This window comes from Prionailurus viverrinus, chromosome A1, assembly GCF_022837055.1.
Source record: "Prionailurus viverrinus isolate Anna chromosome A1, UM_Priviv_1.0, whole genome shotgun sequence".
In the NCBI taxonomy this organism is placed as follows: domain Eukaryota; kingdom Metazoa; phylum Chordata; class Mammalia; order Carnivora; family Felidae; genus Prionailurus; species Prionailurus viverrinus.
Genome location: NC_062561.1, coordinates 182031082 through 182058977, shown reverse-complemented (window position 1 = coordinate 182058977; position 27896 = coordinate 182031082). Strand labels below are relative to the sequence as shown.

Sequence of the window (27896 nt, the reverse complement as noted above, 5' to 3'; positions counted from 1 at the left end):
TTCAAGAGTTCCCTGCTTCTTTTTCCCTCCACCCTCCACCCTGAGTCCCGCCTGCATGGGTTTGTGTTTTAGTTGAGCAAGAATGGCTGTCTGCAGTGATTACAGCCATGCCTGAAGCAGTAGAACAAATTCCAGGATCCCCCTCGGACCCTCAAGTATACATTTGGCTCTCAAATGGTCATATCTAACAATCTCCTTCTGAAAAATATCAACAGCAGTAGGGTCTCAGCCAACAAGCTCCTGTGAACACCAGCTTCAAGTTGCCAGGAAAAGATATTTTTAAGTAGTATGAAGTATGCCCCATCTGAGATCTAACTTTGATTGGTTCCAATGGGCTTCTGCAACAGACAGACATTGTTCTAAAAAACAGAGGGAATCACCATTTATATGAAGTACTCAGAATAGGCAAACCCATAGAAGCAGAAAGTAGATTGATATTTGCCAGGGGTTGGGGGAACTGGGAAGTGACTGCTAAACACTATGAGGTTTCCTAGTGGGGGGTAATGAAAATGCTCTAAGATCAGACAGTACCGATGGTTGTATATCTCAGTGAATATAGTAAAAGAAAGCACTAAAGTGTACATGTTTTAAAGCTGAATTTCATATCTCAGTAAATCTATTATTTAAAATTTATTTATTTTGAGAGAGACAAGAGAGAGTGCAAGTGGAGAGAGAATCTCAAGCAGGCTCCATGCAGAGCCCTATGCAGGGCTCAAACCCACAATACTGTGAGACCGTGATCTGAGCCAAAATCAGGAGTTGAATGCTCAACTGACTGAGGCACCCAGGCACCCCTGTACATCTGTTATTTAAAAGAGAGAATAGGTGATCAGGCAGAAACAGGAAAAAATAAAATAAAACTAAGAACAAAGAGGAACAAAGTCACCTTCTCCCTGGGTCCAGCTGTCTCCCTGTTGAAGGACCTGTGAGGGTAATAAGGATTTGGGCATAAGGGAAGGCCCATCAGATGCTAGTAGCCTAGAAATGTCCAAAGAACAGAGGCAGAAATCTGCTCTGACCCCTCCTTGCTGAGGTTCTGCAAAATAACCCCAGGAGACATGATGTGTTCATTGGTTCGTTCATTCATTCCTTCATTCAGCACTACTCTGCTAGCCACCATAGCCCTGTGCTGAAGGAATTCACAGTCTAGCAGGAAAAACAGGAGAGTCCAAAAATGACATAAAACCATGCATCTAGGGTATGAAAGAGACATGCCCAGTATGCACTCAGGAGGGGCCCAGATGTATTACAGTTAAATACAACATGTAAGGAGAGAAACTTAGATCTTTTAACACCCTGCACCTCCATTTCTTTGTCTTTATCATGGAGAACAATATCCACTGTGAAGGTTATTATAAGTTTAAATAAGGTGAAATGTACACAGGGCCTATCACACAGCTGGTGCTTATTAAATGGGCGCAATTGTTCTTAGATGACCTACGATGTCCCTCTAAACCCTAATTTTTTATGAATGTAGGTAGAGCTGACAAAACTTTGGTTTCTAAGCCTGCAAAGAATTGCTCTTGGTGACGGCAATTCCCTTGCTTCTGCCATGCAGTGTTGGTGTGTGTGTCGTTGTGAATGCACTCAGAATGCTTTTTCTCTGAGGTCATATATGTAGTGTAAGCAAGAGAACTACAAATCATTCTTTATGAGTGAACACAGCCCTGTCCTTCTCTGGTGCTCCTCTCAGGCTGAATGGGGCCTTTCTATCAAGGACAGTCCCCTGATCCAGGACTGTGCGATCCAGGCCGAGAGGCACTGGTCAAAGCTGTAGCTGAGCACCGGGAGATGAGAAAGAGGTTATAACTTGGCTCATTCCTTCATCCTTTCTTCTCTTTCCGCACCCCCCCCCCATTCTGAAATGTGGAGAAGGGGCTGCAGCTTGCTACAGTAGTGACCACATCTGAGAAACACTGCAGATCAGTCACTGCCCTACAAAGCCGGCAATACCATCCAGTGGTCAGTAACAATAAAAGTCTATTCTTGAGAGGACAAATCATTCAGTAGATGCTACAACAGGGAAGGAGCAAGCAAGCTGAATGTCCCGAGTGTCCAGTACTTAGACACAAGTAAATCTCTTTCCACCTCTTTCTAAACACAGGACGAGGCTGGATCTGGACTCGCCCAACCCCTCTCCCTTACCCCCAGGCTGTTGGCAAAGTACCTTCAGTCAGAGCAGGAAGGATGAGCTGGGACGTAGTGTGCCCTTGTTTCTGTCTCCGAAAGACTTAATTGCTGCTTATCCCTCATGCCACTGGTTATGGGAGCCAGGATGCACATGGAGGAGGAAGTTTGAGAAAGGCCTTTTGGGAAGGCACAGAAAAGAGATTGCACTGCAGTTTGGCTGTTCTGGCCTATTTCTCCTGATTCAAGCAGCACTGTGAGGTGCAGAGCTTTGAGGTGGGCAATTCCCTCCAATTCCTCGTAAGTTTTCATTCTGCCATTTAAGCAAATGTGGAAAGAAGTGAGTTAAACCAGTTTTTCCTCTGTATTTGTCAGGGTGATTTGTATAAACCAGGACAGAGGTCTCTGTTCTCTCCCTACGTGAGTGCATTTTGGGCCTCCTGATATTTTGCATATGACAGAATGGGGAAGAAACCCTGGGATCCAAAAGCAGCTATTCCTCTTACTAAGTTACGTGACCTTTGGGGCTTTGCTTAACCTCTCTGAGCCTCACTGGCTGGATCTGTAGAATGGGAATGAGAAGAAAACTTACCCCATAAGATCGAGTGGTAACAAATTGAAATAATTTATGTACAGCACTTAGCACAGGACCGGACACACAGGAGAGCTTGACTCCTAGCAGCTATTGTTGGTGTTATTTTGCTGTCATTAACATCAATAGTTTGTTTATAGAAATGGAACGCTTCTGGGTTTTTTTCTTTTTTTATATGAAATTTATTGACAAATTGGTTTCCATACAACACCCAGTGCTCATCCCAAAAGGTGCCCTCCTCAATACCCATCACCCACCCTCTCCTCCCTCCCACCCCCCATCAACCCTCAGTTTGTTCTCAGTTTTTAACAGTCTCTTATGCTTTGGCTCTCTCCCATTCTAACCTCTTTTTTTTTTATTCCTTCCCCTCCCCCATGGGTTCCTGTTAAGTTTCTCAGGATCCACATAAGAGTGAAACCATATGGTATCTGTCTTTCTCTGTATGGCTTATTTCACTTAGCATCACACTCTCCAGTTCCATCCACGTTGCTACAAAAGGCCATATTTCATTTTTTCTCATTGCCACGTAGAATTCCATTGTGTATATAAACCACAATTTCTTTATCCATTCATCAGTTGATGGACATTTAGGCTCTTTCCATAATTTGGCTATTGTTGAGAGTGCTGCTATGAACATTGGGGTACAAGTGGCCCTATGCATCAGTACTCCTGTATCCCTTGGATAAATTCCTAGCAGTGCTATTGCTGGGTCATAGGGTAGGTCTATTTTTAATTTTCTGAGGAACCTCCACACTGCTTTCCAGAGCGGCTGCACCAATTTGCATTCCCACCAACAGTGCAAGAGGGTTCCCGTTTCTCTACATCCTCTCCAGCATCTATAGTCTCCTGATTTGTTCATTTTGGCCACTCTGACTGGCGTGAGGTGATACCTGAGTGTGGTTTTGATTTGTATTTCCCTGATAAGGAGCGACGCTGAACATCTTTTCATGTGCCTGTTGGCCATCCGGATGTCTTCTTTAGAGAAGTGTCTATTCATGTTTTCTGCCCATTTCTTCACTGGGTTATTTGTTTTTCAGGTGTGGAGTTTGGTGAGCTCTTTATAGATTTTGGATACTAGCCCTTTGTCCGATATGTCATTTGCGAGTATCTTTTCCCATTCCGTTGGTTGCCTTTTAGTTTTGTTGGTTGTTTCCTTTGCTGTGCAGAAGCTTTTTATCTTCATAAGGTCCCAGTAATTCACTTTTGCTTTTAATTCCCTTGCCTTTGGGGATGTGTCGAGTAAGAGATTGCTATGGCTGAGGTCAGAGAGGTCTTTTCCTGCTTTCTCCTCTAAGGTTTTGATGGTTTCCTGTCTCACATACAGGTCCTTTATCCATTTTGAGTTTATTTTTGTGAATGGTGTGAGAAAGTGGTCTAGTTTCAACCTTCTGCATGTTGCTGTCCAGTTCTCCCAGCACCATTTGTTAAAGAGGCTGTCTTTTTTCCATTGGATGTTCTTTCCTGCTTTGTCAAAGATGAGTTGGCCATACATTTGTGGGTCTAGTTCTGGAGTTTCTATTCTATTCCATTGGTCTATGTGTCTGTTTTTGTGCCAAGAAATGGAACGCTTCTGAATCCCAAGTTCCATTTCTGGAAGCTCTTAGAGCAATGCTCTAGAGATTGTGCGTATTAATGCCTGTGTCATGTCACTTAGTCACAATGCCCTTCTGTAGACAGCATTTGAAGCTGGAAGAGGTCTGAGGTTGGTGATTTTGCCTTTATATATTGATTTAAACATATGTTGATTTAAAAGCGACCACTCAAAAGAGGCAGGAAAGCTAGAGTTCCTCACGAGGTAAAGTTGCTATTGCTGTTATTGCTATGATCGGTATTATTAATTATAACACATAATATATACTAATAACATTTGTTAATACTTAATATGTGCCAAGAATCATGGTAGGCTTTTTATAGATGTATTCTCATTTGATGTTCCTAACAACTATATGAGAGAAGTAAAATTACCCATTTTACAGATGAAGAAACAAAGAAACAAATACATAACTTTCAAGTAGTCATACTGCAAGTAAGTGTGGCCAAGCAGGGGTTCAAAGCCAACCACAAAGCTGGTTATCTGCAGCAGACTCCCAGTTCTAACTAGAGGCTGTTATTCTTGAAAATCTTCCATCTGATTCCCCTCTGCCTCCCATTTGAGGTCAGATCTGTACAGCATGTCCTGGTGCCAATTTTCGCTAACCAGAGAGTCCAAAATCTCTGCCAACACCAGCATCACTTCTAGCATCTTCAAATTGCTCTCAAGATGTAACTTGCCCCAATGACATAGTTCAGTAGGAGGAGGCAGAGAGTTTGTGGTTAATTCATCATCTCAGGGTCCAAGGGGTCGAAGTTTTTAAAGACCAACAGTTGGCATGCCATCTCCAAAAAGAGTGAATTATTGGCAGTTAGGCAGGCCTATACTTACAATTTTTTTGTTCATACATTTTATCATTTTAATCATCAGGAAAAAAAATAGTGTGGACTACAGAGCAAAACAAAGCTATCTTAGTCTATCCCTGCCTGCCTACTCTCCTCTACACCCACCCACCTTGGCAAGGGTAGACCTAGCCTAAATACCTCCTCCATCTGTTTATTTAGGAAGAGTACAACAATAGCCAATTATTAAGAATTTACTTCCTTCACTCCAAAGAAAATCCTTTATATATATATTATATATACAATGTGGGTGTTGGTTGTTTCCACACGCTGTTTGAGTTCTGCTAGTCTAGTCAACACAAGAGCTGATACTCCAGGATTTTGCAGGCCCCATGGCTAACCTTGTTAGACCCAACAACAAAGAACTACTTTATTTTTCTTATGACTCCACTGTCAACCAATTGGCATTTAGGAAGGACAGAATATGGGAATGGCATCCCTGTAAGGATCAAGATTTCTGGCATCAACAAATCTAAGCATAGATTTTTCCAGCAAATAAGACCAAACAAGCAAACAGGACAATTGAAGCACTTAGTTTTTAAGTACACAGGCAGCAGCCTCTCTCTAAATTCACTTACCCTTGCCAGGAGTCCTACCTGTCCTGCCCTAGCTTTTCACAAAGAATAAATGTGCAATTCCTCCTTCCTAGGACTAAAAGCCACACAGTACCTAAAAATAAATTCTAGGTACTCCAGATAAATCAGGTGTACTATAATAGGCTAACACTGTGATTTTAATGACAGTTGCCTTTTGCCTGCTAATAGCATACTTATTAAATTGATACTATGTAAGCATTTATGTTACATAGTTATTTGTGGCTCAATTGCATTATTATGTGATTTCCTATTTATGTAATAGAAGAGCCATTAATATGCACATTAATTAAACCCAATAAATGTGTAGAACTCAGAGTGGACGTTTAGGTTCCTTCATCAAGCTGTTAATCATTTCTGTTTCAGCATACATTGAAGACATTAGTTGCCTTGGAGAAGGCCTTTTTCATGTAATTTGGCTTCCTGGAAAGCAGTAAGGCGTGTTGCTGGCCATTGTTCACATTTTTGAAATGGAAAACCGTCACATCCAGCAAGCTCATTGGATGACTAATGAAAACCGGGAAACACAAAAAGTGCTTGAAATGAGTGATTGTAGCAGGGGTGTTGTTATATGAGAGATATGTGACCTACCCAGAATGCTAAGGTACCATGGGTGAGACCTAAATGCCTACCAGTGGCAACATAAATGCTTACACCCAGTCAGATTAAAATAAACTGGGATTGTTAGGGTTAATGGCAAAGCAGAAAACCACCCAAAAAAAGCACTCAGCTATATCCTGTTGTTACCATGAGAGATTAGACTCAGTGTTTTTATTCTGTTTTTGTTTTCAAGAGAAGTCAGCGATCTAGAATACTATACAAAATCTTGACTCGGAATCTTTGGTCATATCCAGCTTGGGGGCTGCTATACTTGAATCTGGGCTCCTTGAGAGCCACAGTTGTGTCTTATCCATGCTTTTATTCCTGAAAGAAGCAAGCAGTGTTCCATGCACATGGTTGGGGACCTTACCTTAGGTGGCATATGTGGTGGCACTGTGCATTCCTCCTCCTTTCCATCCTTCATGTTGACTCACACACACTTACTGCTGTTGTCAGGAGTGGTGGGTGAGTACTCAGACAATTACAGAAATGGAGTTGTAGGCCTAAGTTCATGTTATTTAAAAGGGGCAGACCCAACCCTTAAACCCAGTCCTTTAGATTTCCTCTCCTAACCAGTGGCCAAGTGCCTCTTCCATGTCTCTCTGTATATTCCCCAGTGGTAGCTCTTCCCACTCAGTATTCTAATCGTCTTTTCTTTTTCTTGTACATAGTTGAAAAATATGATTGTTGGATGGATAGATAAAGGAGAAAATATAATCAGTGTCACAGTGGAAATGAACAGTAGTAATGAGGAAACCATCTAATACTGAGGATGCTGGATGGTTTTTGTTGTTGCCATCAATAATTTGATTTATTCGCAGTGAAATAACATACTGCTGTACAGGAGGGCAGTGCGAGAAGAACACTATGTATTCTTTCATCTCCTCCATGAAGCTCTGGGCCTTCTATTTAGTAGAAATGGAAAAAGAGCTGGGGGAGCCTGTGTGGCTCAGTTGACTAAGCCTCCAACTCTTGATTTCGGCTCAAGTCATGATTTCACGGTTTGTGGGATTGAGCCCCGCATCACACTCCACGCTGAGTGTGGGGCCTGCTTGGGATTCTCTCTCTCCTTTCTCTCTCCTCCTACCCCACTCATGCTGGTGCAGTCTCTCAAAATAAATAAATAAACTTAAAAAAAAAAAGAATGGAAAGGGAGCTTGACATCTCTTGCAATTAACTTGAAAGCTCATCCTTCGTTTTATAGGAAACATGCCACATAGCACCTGGGTCCGTGGTTCCCCTTCCCCCTTGGCAGCACCCCTGGATAGCATCAGCAAAAGGTAAAACCACAGGAATTTCACCCACACAGAACACAGATGGACAAAGAAGGGCCACACAAGTTGAAGCAGGCTCAGAAACCTTAGCTCAGGATGAATAGACAGGAAGCAGGAGAGTTCTGGTATCTCATTTAGTGAATTAAATGCCTCACATGGCCTCTTTGTACTTTGGGAGAGTGTGTGGTCTGGAGTGCTGGAGGTGGGGCCAGGGGCCAAGGGAAATGGGAAGTTGGGGCTTGGGACCGAGGAGGGTGGGTTCTCACTTGTACACTGATTCATCTCATCTTCCTGAGGCAAGTCTCAAGATTACTTCACTAATGGAGAATAATGACACCACTTGGATAGGAGTTGAGGGAGGGGAAAGGAAAGCATGAAAATTTATTAACCCTGTGTGAGGGGCTTGGATAGCATCTCTGAAGGATCATTATGAAATCATTTCATCCCCTTTTCTCACCTCTTCCCACTAATATGAGACAGACAAACGCTAAATAAGTATATAATAATACATTACTAGACAGACAACAAAGCCAGAAAATGTAATAGCCTGCTACAGCTATGAAACTCCCTCAAAGATATATTTAAAATGTCACTGGTGCCTGATGTAAAATATGAATTGCAGGTTCATTTGGAGGACGCGATTTAAAACCTGTACAACTGTATGGTGGCATTTCCCACTGGGGTTTAGTTTTAGTTGTCTTTTTCTGGAGACCAAAAAAAAAAAAAAATCCCCCAAGTAATTTCAGCCCAGAGATAGAAACTTCGGGGAACCACTTGTGTCTGTTATTTTTCCTTCTTGTTTTCCTTGGTCATGATGCGCTCCAAACCTAGCATCTTCTTGACATGTTGTCTTTCTTTCAGAATATTTCTGCAGGCTTCACAGGAGCTACGGAATGTAGATTACACCTTTTGGAGATGTAGCCTGGCCACATAAGGAGACAAGTAGTTGAAATTTGTGTCAAATTGCTTGTTTAAATGATGTGAGCCAACTTCTTAAAGCCAGGACAGCAGGGGCTGAGGATTTTAAAAGTTGGCAGGGGCCAAAATGACAAGGCTTGGCAGTCACCTGGTGAGCTGCCAACCTCGACTGGAGGCTTCAAAAAAGGACACAAATTAAAAGTCATGTTTCAGCAGCCATTAAAACCAAATTATAGGCTTACATTGCATAGTGAACTACTTTCGTTTTCATTATGCTTAAAATATTTCATTTTGTAGATTGAGAGTGGGTTGCTAGGAAAACCCTGTGTGGAGTTGTCATCTGTGGTCATATTTACAAAGGAGATACACACAGAGGTATAGTTCTCTTTTATGCATTTTTCCTATGAGGATAGAGGATTTCAAGATGAGAAAAGAGGATGCAATTTGGAGTAAGGGTCAAGGTTTGAAAACATCAACCCTGATGTCTGAGCAGGCTCACAGGTATTTTCTTGACTCTCATGGAAAAAAAAAAGCATACATCTATACATAACACCTAAAACAAATACACTTTTTAAAAAATCATCAACATTTTTAAGAAACAGGAAATTTTATCTAAAAGTCCAGATCTTCAGCTTTCCTAGAAAAAGTAGAAGACTTGGCTGCGTTGGGCCCTTATCCCCACATGGCCACATGGGCCTGGATCTGAGTGAGGTGTGCTTCCTACCCTTTCCAAATCACCTCAGTCCACAACTGGCCCACTTGACTTCCCTGCTTACCTGCTACAGATATTTAAATATGCTACTCTCTGACTTAGAGTGTACCATATTCTCATTGCCTTTCAGAAAAAGAAAATGCTTATAAAGAATGCATTCAATGTACTGGTTTACCAGGAAATGGTACAGGGACTTGTTACATCAGTGACCAGCCCTGTCAGGTCTGTGTCACTTCCACTTTAAGATTAACATATTCAAGATTAATACGCTCCAGCCTGGTTTTACTAATTTAGTTCCTCCTTCTTCCTTTGAGGCCTACAGAAGAAAGCAAATCAAAGTATGTTATTTGTTAGTAACCAACCCTGGAACGCTTTATGCCGTCTTTCTCTTTCTCTCTCTCTCTTGTTTGTGACTTTTAGCAATTACCAACCTAAAGACTTTGATTCTAGGCTTTGTTCCTCAGGTTTGCACAGTGTCTGGGGCTACAGCCTGCAGCCACTGATGGCCATTTCTCCTTCTTCTCTTTGCAGGTCCTCCAAACCACCACAGCCAATCGACTCTGAGGCCCCCTCTGCCTCCCCCTCACAACCACACTCTGTCCCATCACCACTCGTCTGCCAACTCCCTCAACAGGAACTCACTGACCAACCGGCGGAGCCAGATCCACGCCCCAGCTCCTGCACCCAATGACCTGGCCACCACACCGGAGTCCGTTCAACTCCAGGACAGCTGGGTGCTAAACAGCAACGTGCCACTGGAGACTAGGTAAGTCCCCATCGCCGGTCACACCTGTTGCCCCACCTGAGTCATGTGCACAGAGTCCCCTAGACGGTTCAGGATTCTTGTCGGGGAGACGGTTCTGGTGTAAATAACAGGACAAGTATACCACCTCTTTGTTGTTCCCTTGGTAATTTGACTCTGGATGGTAGGCTGATAGGTATTTCTTTGTTCACATGTGTCTCCTTTTAATGCTTGTTTACTCTCTTAGACAGATCTTGTGTACCCAACTAATAGAATTAGCATAACATATTTTTACTCAAAGGCTCATGGGAAACATGCTTATAAGGGTATATTGACTGAAAGCTGCTGATAAATTATGCATTTGGCCTTTCCTGAAGTAATAAATGAAGACTCATTTGAAATTAAGTGTTTGGGGAGACCTTGAGAAACAATCCCTGATTCCAGACTGACAGAAGTATAATTTTAATTTATATTTCATCCAACATGCCGTCTGACTTTAATCCCTCCTGTACACACTAACAGCTTGATGCCTGAGGGGCAAACAAGAATGTACAAAAACAAACAAGAGAAAAGGGGCAGCACTTAGGTTGGAGGGAAGAGTTTCAAAGTGATCTCCATGTCTGGCTTTGTGTTGTTTTGCCTTTTCTTCTGTCCCTTTCTTGCCTCCCCTTTTGGTCCTCCAAAACCACGCCCACCTTAATGCCCTGAGACAAGGTGTGTGGGTCACAGTGCGATGGACTGGGAAGGAATGACTGCGAAGGCTGTGGGCGGGCCGCTAGATGGGGGAACGCTGTTGCACCCCAACCCCAGACCCTGTCATGGTTTGTATGCTCCAGTTATTATCGTTTCCTTGCCAAAAAGAACCATGAAAACGAAACAGAGAAAGGCGATAATTCATGCTGACCCTTGAAAAAGTTCTCACTTAGGGCCACCTGAGTGGCTCAGTCTGTTCAGTGTCCCACTTTTGGTTTTGGCTCAGGTCATGATCTCACGGTGTGAGTTTGAGCCCTGTGTGAGGCTCAGCACTGAAAGCACAGAGCCTACTTGGAATTATCTCTCTCCCTCTCTCTCTGCCCCTCCCCCTCTCATTCTCTCTCTCTCAAAAAAAATAAATAAATAAACAGTTCTCACTTAAGTTTTTAAATGTTAATAAGCTAGGTTTGAGGAAAAACAAAAGGAATCTGTAATGGCAAGTGAATTCTCTGCACACTGCTGGAAGCGACTATGCAAGCCATAGCATTTCTGTCATTTCGTACCTATAATATTCTTTTACTATTTTTATAAGATCTTGAATAACTTGTGCACCATTGTCACTGTGGTCACTCTAAACTGTAATAAATTTTATTCTCTGATGATATAGGTTATTTTTAACGATGCCTACATTCTTAATCTGTGAGGCTTAAAATATGAAAGTCAGTAGAAATTATATGTGTATATTACATACAATAGATATATTTCAACATCTGCGCTAATATGGGCACCTGGGTGGCTCAGTTGGTTAAGCATCCGACTTTGGCTCTGCTCATGATCTCACGGTTTGTGGGTTGGAGCCTCGTGTCAGGCTCTCCTCTGATGGCATGAAGCGTGCTTTGGATTCTCTTGTCTCCTTCTCTCGCTCTCTATCTCTCAAAAATAAACATTTAAAAATAACTGCACTAATAAACCTTTGTCAAAAGGTTTCTAGGCTGAAAGCAGACTGGTCCACATGGCTTAATTCAGGATATTTTCATAGTTGGTGGTGATCTTTAAGGCTGTATAAGACTTTCTGTCTTTTTTTTTTTTCCTTCTGCCACAGAGTTTGTTGGGCGTTAGTCAACCTTCTTTTACATTAACAGTCTTTTGTTTGAAAAAGAGTTTCTGGACATAAAGCCTACATAGAGGGGACTAGATGAAGGAGAAGGATGAGGAGAAAGGGAAGGAGAAATGTACTAGCCATTGTAGAAAGTGGAGGAGGAGAGGAAGGAAGGAAGAGGACCACCATCACCATTCATCACCAGTTTTTACTATGCACTTTGTATCTGCCTGGTATTCATTCTTTATTGCATTATCTCATTAGAGCCTGAAATAATAGAGTGAGGCAGGAAGGAACCATTACTTTCACCTTTTTAAAGATGCACAATCTAGATGTGTAGGGGCAAAGTAACTTGCAAGAGGTCTAGGGCTTCAGTGAGATGGGACATTCTGAACCACCTTGGATGGACCTCCACTGGTTTCCACACACAAAATAAGGTGGCATGATGTCTGATAAATGAATACATACAAGACTACATTTATTGCCCTAATTGTTACATTTACAGGGCAAAATCCATCAGAGTGTTTGCTCCTCACAAAGATTCTCCCTTTGGTGATTACAAGGCATATGGTGCAGAAACATCTCCTGTCTCCTAGCTGCTGATGAAAATAATTCATTTTCCAGGAGATTTACTTTACAAAACCATCTGCAATCAAGTGTTATCTTGACAAGTATCTGGTAGAGAGAGGACCAGCAGAGCCAAGTGTGTCACCTTCCTATTTTTCTGAAGTTAGCTTTCCTAGAATTTGTATCTGATCTATAGAGTCCTTCCATAAATCATTTATATATTTGTCATTTCTCCAAGGATTAGGGCTTCTCAATGGAAGTTTTGGAGGAGGCAAGTTCAATACAAAGCTTGAGTAGATAGGATTGCCAAAATGTTGAAGTCAGTCAGAAGAAAAAAGCAAGCAAGAACAACATCTGGATATCCTTTGATCAGTGCAAGTCAGTCAGAAGAAAAAAGCAAGCAAGAACAACATCTGGATATCCTTTGATCAGTGCATTCCAGGGCCAAAGATTAGAGAATGTGAGGCCCTTGGGATAGGGCTATCACCAGAAGTCAAACACAGGGTGCAGAAGTCAGCAGCTCTGTTCATGGAATTCATGAATACATATAACTTGGATGTGCATCTGGTCCCATATATGAAAACTTCAGCAGTAATTAATAGAATTGTTGAGCTTTACATTTCTTTTTAAAATATTATCATTCAGTGTCTTATTAGCAAATATTTACTGAGTCCCTCATGTATACCAAACACACTATATGAGGTGCTAGGGAGGTCATGAGTAACACATGAAACTTGCCCTTGAAGTTCACACAATCTAAAGGAAGAGATAGGTACATAAACAGAGGGGTAGTGCAGTGTATACAATACACTTTAAGACTAAAGTGACCATACAGTGGATGCAGTGATTAACTCTCCCAGGATGATCAGGAAACATTTCAAACTGAGTATCTGTTTGAATTGGGTTTTTAGAGGAGGATAATAATTTGCCTAATAGATAGGTAGAAAAAAAAGTCAAAGATTGTAGCATACTATTTGTTTCTGTTCCCTAGTATTTTTTTTAATATAGTCTTGGAAACTGTAGAACTGAACAAAGTCACTTATTCAAATGTTGGAACATTGTGAGTTTCATAGGATCATTTTCTTACCCACAAGAGAAAGTGTAGACATGGGAGCCCTTCTTTTATGGGCATGATGCCATACTAGGATTCCCATTCTTATTTTTATACCAAATAAGGATTGGTTAACTATATCCAGGAGAGAAATCATTGAAGGCAGGTCATAGAGTCTGATCATGATGTAGTCATCAATTTCGAAAATGCACTGGAAATTTACAAACGGCTTCACCACCTCTACTCTCCCTAACACAGACTTCTGGGTGTGATGGAAGAATTTCATAACTGGGAGGTGATGAGCAGGCATGCTGCCACCCCCAGAGACTCTAAGCCAAGTCCAACGTGTTTCTTTAGACCAGTGAGGAGCAAACCCTTGCTTCTCTGCATTGCTTTTTGACGTTCCCATCCATCTTAATGAGGCATGTTACATCTTCTCTAGACTGCGCTTTTTTTTCCATTTTTTTCCGTGACAAGTAGAATTAAAGGTGGTGGTTAAGGAGGCATAGCCCAAAAATGGGACTGTACGAATTACTAGTTTAACACAAGACAAAAAGCCTAAAAATTCTCTACCGATGTTAATCATGTAAGAGACCAGTGCATATACGTTTCTACTACCAAAACCAGTCAATTCATGTATAAACCATAACATAATCTAAGGAAAAAAAAAAACTCAGGGCAGAGGAGCTAAATGCAAGCAGTCAATACTGTCTTTATCTAATATGATGTGTAACAAAATCACCACCATCTTTATCTCCACCCACTTACATCTTGAAACAAAATCCATGTGCAATTCCTGGTTGATACCATCCATCTACACTTTTCCCTCCTGAGAATAACAAGGTCAGGAATCTTCCAGGCCAGCTGCTTCTTGGGGAATTTCTGAAGTCAGCTTCTCCTGTCTAAAATGGTACAAAGTAGCTTGATGACAGAAGCTAACTTTCCTTCTTCTATGTGTTTTATTGAATTCTCTCTGAATCTCTCAGCAGCACATCAGTAAAGAGAATCCCCTGGCAGAATAAAACTTCCCTCTGGTTTTACTTTCTCCCTAAAAGACCAGAAGCTCCCATTTTTGGTCAGTAATTCCTTTTCTGTCTTTACAAATCTTTTTTTTTTTATTTTTTTTATTAACGTTTATTTATTTTTGAGACAGAGAGAGACAGAGCATGAACGGGGGAGGCTCAGAGAGAGGGAGACACAGAATCCGAAACAGGCTCCAGGCTCTGAGCGGTCAGCACAGAGCCCGACACGGGGCTCGAACCCATGGAGTGCGAGATCATGACCTGAGCGAAGTCGGCCGCTTAACCGACTGAGCCACCCAGGCGCCCCTGTCTTTACAAATCTTGACACAGGGTGAACAGAAAAGAAATACATAAAAAATCTCCATCAGACCCTTAACTCCAGAAGCCCTAATTTTAACTATCAAAATCCCCAAGTTACAAAGAAGTTTGCAAGTTGCTTTTTAAGATCATCATCCATTATTCATTCAAGAAATAACTATGAGAACCTATCTATCATGTGCCAAGTACTGAGGATTCAGCAGTGAAGAAGAAAAGCAAAGCCCTTGCCCTTGTGGTGTTTCCAGGCTGGATGTAGACAGAGTGTACAAATGATTAGATACATGCCTCCCCACCATGACAAATGTACTAAGTGCTGTGTGAGGTATAGAGAAGTCAGACGCGTGAGAAATTGACATTTGAGCTGAGCCCTAAGGATGAGTAAGTGTTAATTAGACTTGAAGAATGTTCTAGGTGGCAAAACAATGACCTGCTGGGGAAAGACAGACTAAGATGCCAGGAAGGGAAAGCAAGCTAGAAGGGCAGGTGAGGGCAGGATGTTGCAGGCCACTGGGCTGGGTTAAAGGTTTTGGACTCTAGCCCAAGAATAATGAAAAGTCAATGATGTATTTTAAATAAAAGAACGAAATAATAAAATACTATTGTTTGGTTTTGTTTTGAATTGTGAGAGCTGCCATATAGCAAACATGTTGGAGGTATGGTGGAAGGTACAGCAAGTCTGTTGTAGGTCCAGTTTAGAGAATGTCATCATGGTTAAGATGAAAGGTGTCCTGGTGTCCGCTAGGTTCCTGGTAGCTGTAGTACTCATATCTGGCTTTTTCCTACCAATCTGGCAAGAAGGTGAACATTCATAGATGTGAAGTACATTTTGAAGGTAGAGTCAAGTGGGAATGAACACTTGTGGAGCTGTGGGTTAGACTACTGAGAGTACGATGACCAGGTTTTTAACTTAGGAGACTGGTTGGATAGTGATTTCATTTTCTGAGGATGGAACAAGTTTTGTGGCAGAAAACAGAAGTGCAGTTTCAGGCACATTAACTCTACGTATGTAACAAGAGACTTAAGTGTAGCTGTTTTGATTCTAAATATTTTGATTCCAAAATAATAGATGTGATGTGGAAATTCAGCCTTACAAATAACAGCATATTTACTATGTTCAGAGCTGTCAGCAGTTAATTTTTTTTCTCTTTAAAAATTTACTCTCCAGAAAATATGTTCAATTTAGCAGTTATCCTACATGATCACATAGGTCTACAAATAACAATTTTTCTTTATTAAATACCTTTTGCTTGGCACTTAGTTTTAACATCATGATCACATTGAACCCCTTAACCCTTCTGTTAGGTTTATGTTGCTCTCCCCATCTTAAATAAAGGGAAACTGAGGCTTGGGAAAATTATGTTACCTACACCTCTGCAAATAAGTAAGCGGTGGAGCTGGAACTTGACCTGGGTCTGACTCCAAATGGCAGTTCATAACCACCAAATGATAGTGCCTTTGGAACTAGAAAAACAAAACAAAACAATGCTTATTCTGATGGCACACAACAACTTAATATGTCAGGCCGTGGAAATGGTGAGGTCAATGCATTATAAGTGACCTAAGGCAAGAAATTATCTATGGGATGAATTCTGGCCTGTTACTGGATGTAGACTGAGTCACTGACAAAATCAAAAGCCCAGCAAGAGCTAAGGGACTCTTCTCTGCAGCACTTTGGGTCTGGTGGCAGTCACAGTGCTGAATCTGAGGCCTCGCTGTTCCATGGCCCTGGCAGCCTAGGATCCGTGTGAGCTGATTTACAGAGTTTTAATACACTGCATCTGATAAAATGTGAGAGCAAATTGACAGTGTGGAAATAAGAAGCACTGCTACTTTTTCAGTTCTGTAATTTGTACATTTTTTATCCCTCAAACAGAGCTTTGCCAGATTAATAAGAGAAAGCCAAACGGCTAGGGGTAACATGGCTGACCACTTGCTCCTACTTGGAGTACCATGGTAATTCCTGCTAGTAGGAGGTTGTGTAAGTACTCTGATAAAGAAATGAGCACATTGGGCTTGATGAGTGACATTTTAAAAATCTAATTTTGGTATCAGAATTTTAGAAGATACACTTTTTGTCTTTGCCATGAAGTTATCTTAGCCTAATCTAGATGCTTTATTGGTAGTGTGTATTTGGGAATCAAGACACAAGACCTTTAGTAAATAAGGTTTTCACAGAGAAGCAACAAGATTGTTGAAACATCCTCACCATGCTGAGCCCGAAGACTGTTCCAAACTTGTTCTCAGATTGATTTTTCTACCTAAGGATTAATTTTCTGACAGAATCACTGACAAGCTTGATCTTGAGAATATTAAACCAAGGTAACCTGTTTGGGTTTTTGGGACTTTTTTTTTTAACGTTTTCAAGTGAAGTTGAAAACCAGAATTCATTCTGGGTGAACCAAATATATTCAAGCACTTTTCAAATCAATAGGCAGCTTGATTTCTCCATATTGCAAAACATTATGCCCCCTCTAAATTCTCATCAGAGGCAACATGGAAATTAATGAGACCTTTAGGTTAGCCTTTCAAGCTCAGCCTTATTTTATAGCTTTACCTTGCCTTTTTGACACTGTGATCCCGCCTGGCCACCAGCAGCATTTCACGTTGCAGTGCACTTTAATTTTGTAGTTTTCTTAGTCTTCCTTGGAAACTGGCAGCTTATTAATCTCAATAACTGAGCTGCTCAATAGGCAAACTCTCCAATGAGAATTCAGGCTGTGTCTTTTTTTTTTTTCTTGGCAGATGGAGACAAGGGGTTGGTTGTCAGATGGAGGCAAGAGGTGGGGGAATGGGAGACAGAAAGCCAGTTAGAAGAGGCACCCCTGCACCCCACATCACTTTCTGACAATTGGCAGGAAAATAAAGAGAACCTGGTCTGATCTACTGCTTTGCAATTTACGACTTGTGGTGTTTAACACACTCCAGACCATTAATAAGAGAATAAATAAAGTGCTGTGGCACGTGTGCAAATTACTAGGTGCATTAAGAAAGAAACAAGCATCACATCTTATTTAAGACCACTCCAACCTGCTCTTGGTGTGGATCTGCAAATTTGGAATCATCCTTGAACACAGAGCTATCGAAGGAGAGGCTGTCCCTTTCAAATTTGGCTCCCGCCATAAAACTAAAGCCTTATTAAGTTTATTAAGGCTTTAAGGACTTGAACTTCTTACTTGTAAGTTAACCCCTGCTAAGTTCTAGGTAAAGAGAACTTTTTTAAAAACTGTCCCTCAGCAGCCTAGACCATGGGGACCCAATCACGGATTGAGGCCACCTTGTGGTCATGCTTTGTAAGCACAAGACTCTGCCCTGAGTCTATGTTAAATGTTGAAGACTCTTGGGTTAAGTTCACAGTTGAAAAAAGCCAAATATTTCCAACTCTGTGCTCTTTCACCCATTCAGCTAATATCAAGTGTCACTCCCTTGGGGCATTTCCTGAAGGCTTCCCAGAGGATATTTTATCTGGTTCAGACAGGGATAGACTTGATGAAGTGCAAGTCTTTTTCTAATTCTGGTTCCCCAATGATCCTTTTCTTTTCACAGAGGCCAGATAAGGCATTCATGGTTCTCCCAGGCAGGGGAAGTAGGCTGTGCAACTTTTCTGAAGCTTCCTTTGATTTATTAGTCTCAGACTCGCCTGCCTTTGTAAGGTGGAGTTTTGTGTCCCCAGCACTGTAGTCCTGTACAGGGCACTCAGCCAGGTCACTCCACTGGGGCTGCGTTCTCTAGATTAGAGGAGAGAATGTAAGAAACTTTTTCTCAGACAGGTATTTTTCCCTCCCAAACCCACCAAATGATTTCAAGCTATTTTATGAGTCATATTTGCAAATATTCATTCTTAGAGGTCATGACAGTGCTAACCACAAAGGCTCACCCTCAAAATTGTGTATGTTTAAATCCCTTATAGAATCACTTCTTACCCAGAATGACTGAGAAATTGGCAAATGCCCCCAATTTCTGTCATCATTGTTTTAACTGTTCTTGCCTTATATGTCACAACAGAATGAGTAACCCTTCTTTCTTATTTGTGAGATTGTATTGAAATTGTATTTCAGTTTGTTAAAGCTTCAGTTGGGTATAAACATCTATAAGTCCATTTCTCAACAATTAGTCCTCCCATAAAGATGTTGCACACCCATGATAGGACAATTAAAACCACATTTTTTATTAAAACTAGAGCTACCCTATGACCCAGCAATAGCACTACTAGGAATTTACTCATGGGATACAGGAGTGCTGATGCATAGGGGTACATGTACCCCAATGTTTATAGCAGTGCTTTCAACACTAGCCAAATAATGGAAAGAGCCTAAATGTCCATCAGCTGATGAATGGATAAAGATGTGGTTTATATATTCAATGGAATACTACTTAGCAATGAGAAAGAATGAAATCATGCCACTTGCAACAATGTGGATGGAACTAGAAGATATTATGCTGAGTGAAATAAGTCAGTCAGAGAAGGATAGATATCATATGTTTTCACTCATATGTGGATCATGAGAAACTGAATGGAAGACCACGGGGGAGGGGAAGGGGAAAAAATAGTTACAAAGAGAGAGGGAGGGAGGCAAACCACAAGAGACTCTTAAATACAGAGAACAAACTGAGGGTTGATGGGGGTGGGGGTGGAGAAGGGGGAGGTGGGTGATGGGCATTGAGGAGGGCACTTACTGGGATGAGCACTGGGTGTTTTATGTAAGCTAATTTGACAAATTATATTCATTAAAAGGTTATTTACTGCTATTATACTAGAAATCTATTTCTATTGTAAAAGGAAATAATGTATTTTCATTGATGTAGAATAGTATCCAAGTTACTGTGAGTAATGAAAAGCACCTTTTAAAATAAAAAGAAAATCTCATTTTTTAAAATTATTTGAACAAATGGATTTAAAACTCTGCACTTAGAAGAAGGTGGACGATGTTGTTCTTCTTGCATTGGTATGTGCTTAGATAAGAATTTAAAATGGAAAGCTTAATCATAGTAACTTTTTAATCTCCTATCAACCATACTTCCTCTACTAGGGAACATGGATTAGAAGGCATAAGGTGATGTTGGGCCTATTTAAGCATTTGCTGGGACCTGGGGAAATCTACCCCACCCTGGCATCAGTAAAAGGAGAATAAATCTAAAAGCCCCCTGGGTGTGGGGACAATGCTATGTACATCCGAGTCTTGTGGGTGTCTTTTTCTCAGCTTCAGTCTGTTCTCTCTTGCTATGTTAGTGTCTCCAGGAGTATACCAAAGGCAGAGGACCACAAATATTATCTTCTCCATCTTCTAGAACTCAGAATCCATGTGAGGAGAGACTGTGGCCTTATTAAATGTCTTTTCACTTCTGGGAAACAAGTGAACACTCTTTGTGGTTTTATTTTTTAGACATCATCACCCCCTAAATACCTGCTTTGTGCCAAGTACTGTAATAGGTACTTTATGTTATCTGAGTGGAAGCCCTGTGGGATAGATATTATTGTCGTTTTGGGCATGTCAGGAAGATGGAACTTGGGAAGGTAAAGAGCCTGGGGCAGAATCAAGATTCTGGAAGAACTAGATTCACAGAAGTAAACTCAGGCATTAGAAGTCTGTCCCTCAACTTTGCTTTTCTCTCTTTCCATCCATCATTCTTAACCAGACCTTCTGTGAGATCTTTGTGGGAACTACAGACTATATTCTCATAGCTTAGAAACCTAACAGGAAAAGGATATCTTTTTCCTGATATTTCACCAACACCCCCTTCATTAAATTTCATTGAACTGAACGAGGGTCACATACCCACAATGGACCCAGTCCCCAACACCTGGAGAAGCAGCCATGTTGATTGGCTAGACCTGGATCATGTACCCACATACAACATCATAGCAGGAAGAAGGGCATGGTCATAACCAAACATCATGATTTTAGGAGACTATAAAATGGAGACCTGGCAGGTCAAAAAAAAAAAAAAAAGTCAAGTTCAATGCTAGTTTTGCCTTAGCCCCACTGCCTTCTCTCATCGCCTGATGATAGTGATTTTCTCCTCTGGGCACACACAGTTCTGGCCAGGGTGGGGGAATGGGGGAATTTTAGGGCATCAGGTTATCTCACTTGCCTGGGCACAGAAGGGGGTTTACAGCTGATTCCAATATGAAGTAGAAAGAATAAGTTCCACTGACTAATTTCCATCCCCTTCTGATTCATTGCCCTCTCTGGTTCACTTCTCAAACATCCCACAACTTTACCTTTGAGTTCACTATGGCCACTTAATGCATTTTAACTTTTATTAGTCTCCTGATGTCTCTTTGAAGCTATCATCTTCTTTCCTGCAAAACTGCTTGGATTCCACATTTTCTAATTAAAACATGCTCATTTATTGTCTTACTAACCAGTGCTCTTTACGAGGGCTCATGATGAGAAAGTTAACTCAAAACAACTCGATTCATTTCCCATCTCCTGAAAATGGCTTGAGATGCAGTTTTACCTTTACAAAGTCAAATTACTTTGGACAATTTTTGGTTTTGCTTTTTCAATAAAACCATGAATGGAAAACATCTAAACTCCATGCTTTAAGCTCCTGTTCTCAACAATGCACTCTGTTCTCTTCTTGGTGAAAATCTCAGGTAGGCAGTGTCATTCAGCTCCATAATGGACCACAATGTAGGTAACAATTGAATTGTGCTATATTTAATTAGACAAAATCTTGGTCCTAAGATGCAACATGTCCTAATGTCAATAATTATGCCCATCACTGTCTACACCCCTGTGATTTGATCTGGCATTACTAGAAGTACTAAAACTCAGTGTAATAGAGGGAAGGTAGTACACATGCATTTAAACCCTCCTAGAATTTCATACTAATGATGTGGGTGAGAGAACAAGTTCCAAGGACATGATGCGTGTCTTAGTGTACTTTTTTTTCTGAGTCTTCACCACTGCTGGCCTTGTCTAGAAATAGGGAAGCAGTATTTGGATGGGAGTCCCCTCATGTCCTGCCCCTAATGTGTATCTTCAGGGTCACAGTATCATTCAGTCGGGGAAAGACAAAGTATAGAATTTGCCACAGAGATAAGCCAAAGCCTATTTCAGGCAGAGAGGTGGAGACAGAGAGTCAGAGATAGAGAAGAAAGGATCTGGCAATAAGAATATAGAAGTAAAGTCATGCTGTCTTCTGGGAAGTTGGTCCTTTGATTCTGCCAGAAGGCGGACCAGGAGAAGGAATCAAGGTCAACTAGATTTAGGTTGGCTTGATCATTTAAGAGTAGCGGGAATCATTTGGCAGCACAGAGGCAGAATTTTCAAGCTGGAATCCATGTTTAGATTACCTAGTATAGTCCAATGTCTATTTTATAGATGAGGGAAGTGAGGACCAGATGACTCACCAATTCCTCCCACTTGGAATGTCCGAGTGGTGCCCTAAAGCAGGTCTCTTGTTCAAGCATTCCTCACCATGCTTCACTGTTTCCAGCATGATTAGGGGACTTTGTTGCCTATTCATCTTGAATAGATTCTGCTCCATTTCCTTCCACAAAGGAATCATCAAGAATTTAAGACAAAGATTAGAGCACATATTGCAATAGATTTGGTCTTTCCACTCATTCATTACAAAATGCATACATTCTCTTGATAAAAATATTCAACAACCAGGAAGATAGAAAATGAAAAGTAAGATGCCCTGCCCTTCTGCTCCTATTTTCAAGGAAATCTCTTTTGAAGGTTTATTATTTTAGGTTTCCCGAAATGTTTATGGATGTCTGAGCATGTTTTTGTTTAATATAAATGGGATCACATTATACATACCATTTGGCAACTTCCTTTTTTAACTTCATGAGATATTGTGGAAATCACTTCAGGTAATTTCTTGTGGACCTGCCTCATTCTTTAAAGTATGTGTAATATTCCAGATTGTCATAATTTATTTAACCAGTCTCTTCTTTATGGACACTTAGATCACTTTCACATTTTTGCTCTTACAAACAAAACTGTAATGAGGAGTCTTGTGTATATACCTTTCTTTGCATACTTACATGATTATATTCAAGAGTCAAATTCCTGGAAGTGAAATTGCTAGATCAAAGGGTATATATAATGTGCATTTTAAATTTTGATAGATTGTGCCAAATTATGTTCAATTCAAATGCTGTAGTCTCTCTTTATTCCTCATTCTTTAATGGCCTGAATTTTATTTTATGAGCTTGAAATAAGAGCCCTGAAGTTTACGGTATTGGATTTTAAACATAGAATTGAAAGAATTTTCTTTTTCAAGGGACAATGTACTAAATAATATTAGAATACTCTAGAAACTCAACTCCCTTCTCATGTGCCAGGTGTAGTATAAGAAAAAGGTATAGCTGTGGGGAAAATCTGACTCACTCACTTTCCTTGGTTCTAGCTGTAGGGCTCTTTCTCTTTATTCCCAGATTTTGCTACACTGTGGCCTACGTGATTCAAGATACCTAACCTTTGCTGCCTTTTGTTTTCTCATTTATAATTTGGCAGTGTTTAAATTTGCCTCTTCTCCCTGTCTACCTTGCCTCCATCTACCTAATGGGGATATTATAAGAATATCTAAGATGACTTAGTCAAGTTTCTGAGTCCCCAGGAGAAATGCCTAGTACAGCAGGATTATTGTTCTAACTATTATAGAAGAGCGTTTATGATCAAGGGCTTGAAAATCCAGCAAGGAAGACAGCCTCTTTTGTGAAATAAGTATGTGAGGGTTCTGTCAATAAGAGGCCCTCAGGCCAAACTTTTATAGTTTCTTTATCTGAAATTCCGATTTTATGCTAAATAAGGATTTTTTGTATTTCCCACCTCCTGTTGGTAATCCCATTACCAGCTGTGTTCATAGGACTTCAGCTTGATTCAGCCAACATTTATGGAGGCTCTATTATTAGGGGCTGACCACCATGCAAGATGCTGAGGGTAAAGGATGAAAAAGACATGGTCCCTGTCCCTTGACAGTTACAGTCTAGTGGGAGAAAGACAGCTAAGTAGATAATTTATATTAATATAAAACACTGTAATATGGACAGAAGCTCAGGACAACACGGGAGCACATGATGGTAGGGGACTTCCACACCTCGCTGGTCAGGGAAACCAGGTAGATAGTGTCTGATTCCCATTTTGATAGAAAAGTATACCCCATCAAAAGGGCTCTCGAGGAAGAGGTAAGAGAATAAGGCCAGAAAAGCAAGAGTTTGCAAGCATTCTGGATCAACTGGGGACAATTCAGAGGACAATGCTAGAGATGTCTTATGGCCCATGTCGGGGACACCTTCTAGACACAGTGAAGCACCTAAGGTTTATTCTATATGGGATGGGGAGTCTTCAAAGGTGTGTTATGGTCACAGTTGCAGTGAGAAGTAGGAAGGAAAAAAAATCAGCTGGTATACCAGAAAGAAAAGAAATAAAAGTTTACAGCACTTACCCAAAGCATCCCATGTTGAAGAAAGGAAAGGAGAAGGGAAGGAAGGAAAGCGAGTGGGACAAGAAGAAAAGATCTATCCTTCAAGTAGGCAATTTATGGGATTCATTGATAGATAAAAGCCAACATTTATTGAGGGTCTCCTTAGTGTTATCTATGTGCTGAGCGCATTTAATACACACAATATCCCTATGAAATATTTCAGTTGTTTTCAACATTTTGCATACAAAGAAACCCAGATTCCTCAAATCATTTTCCCAAGGCTGCCCAGGTTACAGATGAGGCAACCAGGCTCTGAACCTCCTTGCTACCAATAGTTTGCTGGTTCACCACTGCCATGTTCAGCCTCCTGGAACAGGCAGGCTATTCCAGCCTGACCCTGACCTAGACCTTCCTCTTCCTTCTTGGCCTCTACCCTCTCCATACACTGCTCTTCCCCTCCTTCCACTGCCCTCACAGAAATGCAGACCGTACTTTGCTTTTCATGTAGCCACTTAACTTTTGTCAAGCAAAACCTAAGAGCCAGAAAGGATCCCAGTTCAAGTCCAAGCCTCTGAGATGTCTGCAAAGACAGCCTTTCCTGACCAGACTCTCCTTTAGTTTTGTTTAATTCTGCTGCTTGCAAAGAAAATGCCTGGAGGCGGGCACCTGGCTTTTAGTCTAACATGCCACCTCCCTGTCAGGCAGCTTTCAATTTACCATGCCTCAGCATGTCCAACCGCATCTTCGTCAAGACTTCCAAGATGGCAGTGACAAGCTTTTCGGGTACTTAAGGCAAACATGCATGACAGTTTTCCTTGACACTTGCATTTTTAAAAAGCCTTGCCTGGGGCCCTAGGAAACCCAGCATTTAGGAAACCAGGAGCCTTCCAAGGAAGCCACACTTTCAGAACCTGCTTCCCTGGGACTTGTTTTGTGACAGGGACACTGCAGGATCTGCTTGAGAGTATATTAAGCACCATGGCAATATTTACATGTTGATGCTAAATAATGGTTGCCTTTTTTAATGGCATTTTTTGATGACTGAAATGTATGGATCTGTTCAATGCATTGTCAGTGGGTATGTGGCTGGCCTACAAACACACTTAAATGGCACACTTCTGCAAAGCTTTAATTTCTAAGTGTCCAACAGATATATGTAGGCAGGCAGACATGTCACAGGGGTTGCTATAAAGCTTAATTAATATCCCTAAAGAGCTCTTATATCATTTCAAGAAGAGTGCTAAATAAGAAGAAAACATTGTACCTATGGATATTACACATATAAAGAAATGTGGGTGAGTAAACTGATAGGTCTTTGTATATTTGTTCATGTCTCGAAGGGTCTGTGTAAATTCAAATGGGAAAATAAATTGTATTAGAGATAACTATCTTTTATTTGGGTGTTTAAAAAAAAGCAACAGAGCCCCAAACTTAAATGCTAGAAATCTCTACACACTATTGATGTGGAAGCAAATCTATAATACAAAAAGTGAAGAGTAGTTTTCTTTCTTTCTTTGTTTTCCTTCTCCTCTGCCCATCCCTACATCTTAGGATTGCTTTAATGACTTAAGAATTATTTTTACCTGTGCAAAAATTGAATAAATCAGTTTTGTTTTTCTTCCTAAGCCTTGAAGAAATCACATAAAATACTTTATCTGCCAATTTTAATTTTTCTATCATAATAAAACTTCCTTCTTTCTCTGCCTTTCTCCCTCCCTCCATTCCTTCCCTCCATTCTCTCCTTCCTTCCATCCCTCCTTCTTCACTCTTTCCACCAAGTGACTAGGTCCTGAGAACCTACAAAAATCTAGGAAATAGCCATTATTGAGGTTTTTGTTTGTTTCCTTTTAATTTCTTTCTGGGCCTTAGTGTACTCATCCAGAAATAGAGGGAAATGAATTAGAATTTCATTTCTCAAAGGTGTACCCCATGGAATACCTTTTTAAGACTGGGAAAGTAGGTGGATATAAAACTTATGTGATAAAATAAGCAGAATGATAAATATTATATTGTAGAGTACTGAGATATTTAAAATATTAAAGGCTTGTGAAGATTCTGTAGTAATCTCTTAAATTTTCTTCACTCCAGTATTTCCCAAATATCATGAAATGCTTTCTTTACCTAAAGCTAGTAATATATGAATACACTGGGTGATCCGAAGAAGATACTTTGAGATCTTATATTTCAGACCCTCTTTGATCTCACAACAGAAGTAGGAAACCTAGAATTTCTTCAAACTCTTTCTAGAGAAGGACTTTCTGAATTTGTCTTCTAGGATAAGATGTAATTTCTCTCTCAGAGCCAAAACTTAAGAAATCCACCCATGTACAGATTCACTCATCATGTTCTACAATATTTGGGCCTGTGAGTAAGTACTGTTTATAATACAGTGCTCAGATTATGTGCTAACAATAAAAACTTTTTTATAAAAATGTCATGGATAGATCATTTTGCTAGAATATAAACCCTAGTACTTTTCTACTAAAACCTCTTTCCTAAAATGAGAGTCTGTTCACTTGGCATGTTAAAACATTTTGTAAGATATAAAGTATTATTACTGTTTTTGTGGCTACTGCCACATGGCTCTTTGGTGATGTTTTTGTTCTTGTAATTTGAAAGTTTAAAAAAAAAATTTATAACATGGGTAAGATGAAAGGAGACTAGCAACATGTTCAGGGCCAACTAGAATTTGACCTTGCTGAGGAATTCAAGGTTGATCATTTTCTACATTTAGAAAACAGCTAAATGTTCCCCATAAAGTTTAACATAGAATTACCATAAAACTGAGCAATTTTCCTATGTATTTCCCCCCAAAATTGAAAATAGGTGCTCAAATATTTGTACACAAATGTACCAAGCAGCACTATTCACCGTAACCAAAAGACCAAAACAACATAATGCCCCTCCATGTATAAATGGATAAACAACATGTGGTGTGTGTATGGTTGTATATGCAATATATATACATGCACACACAATGGAATAGTATTCAGCCTTTAAAAAGAATGAAATGCTAACTGAGAACAAACTGAGGGTTGATGGGGGTGGGATGGATGAAAGGATGGGTGATGGGTATTGAGGAGGGCATCTTTTGGGATGAGCACTGGGTGTTGTATGGAAACCAATTCGACAATAAATTTCATATTAAAAAAAAGAATGAAATGCTAATAAATGCTATAGTGGGGATGAACTTGAAATATGCTGAGTGAGAGAAGCCAAGCACAAAAAGTCACATATAGTATGATTCCATATATATGAAATACCCATAATCCATAGAGACAGAAATCAGATTAGTGGTTACCAGAAGCTAGGAGTAGGAGAACAGGGATTTAGGAATTACTGCTTGATGGGTACAGGGTTTGCTTTTGGGGTAATGAAAATGTTTTGGAACAAAATAGGGAGGGTGGTTGTACAATATTTTGAATGCATTGAATGCCATTGAATAGTATGCATTAAAATGATTAATTTTGTTATGTAAATTTCACCTCAATAGGAAAAATTTTTCATTAATTAATTAATTGATTTAAGGAAAACAGCTAGAGAATCAATGTATTCCCCTTAGTATGAAAAGTCTACTCAAGGAAGAGGCAACAAGATAGTTAGGCTTGGAAAATCCATCTCTTGCTCCCATCTTTTCCAAGAAAAATGCTAAGAAAAAATGCCAGTTTCCAAAACATGCTTTAGAATGGTTAACTTTGAAGGCAGTACACAAAATACCAGTACATGTGATTTGATTAATACTGTTAAATGGATCCAAGGATGCAATATATT

General features: G+C 40.4%; 1 protein-coding gene across 3 annotated transcripts in view; it reads left to right on the top strand.

Annotated features, from left to right (window-relative positions):
• The window catches only part of TENM2 (teneurin transmembrane protein 2), a 944724-nt gene that overhangs the window by 632854 nt on the left and 283974 nt on the right, over positions 1-27896 (top strand). For all 3 annotated transcript variants that reach the window (XM_047877002.1, XM_047876993.1, XM_047877010.1), the window contains one exon: positions 9781-10015. In XM_047877002.1, coding sequence (XP_047732958.1) covers positions 9781-10015 — 235 coding nt within the window. The remainder of the gene's footprint in view (positions 1-9780; positions 10016-27896) is intronic.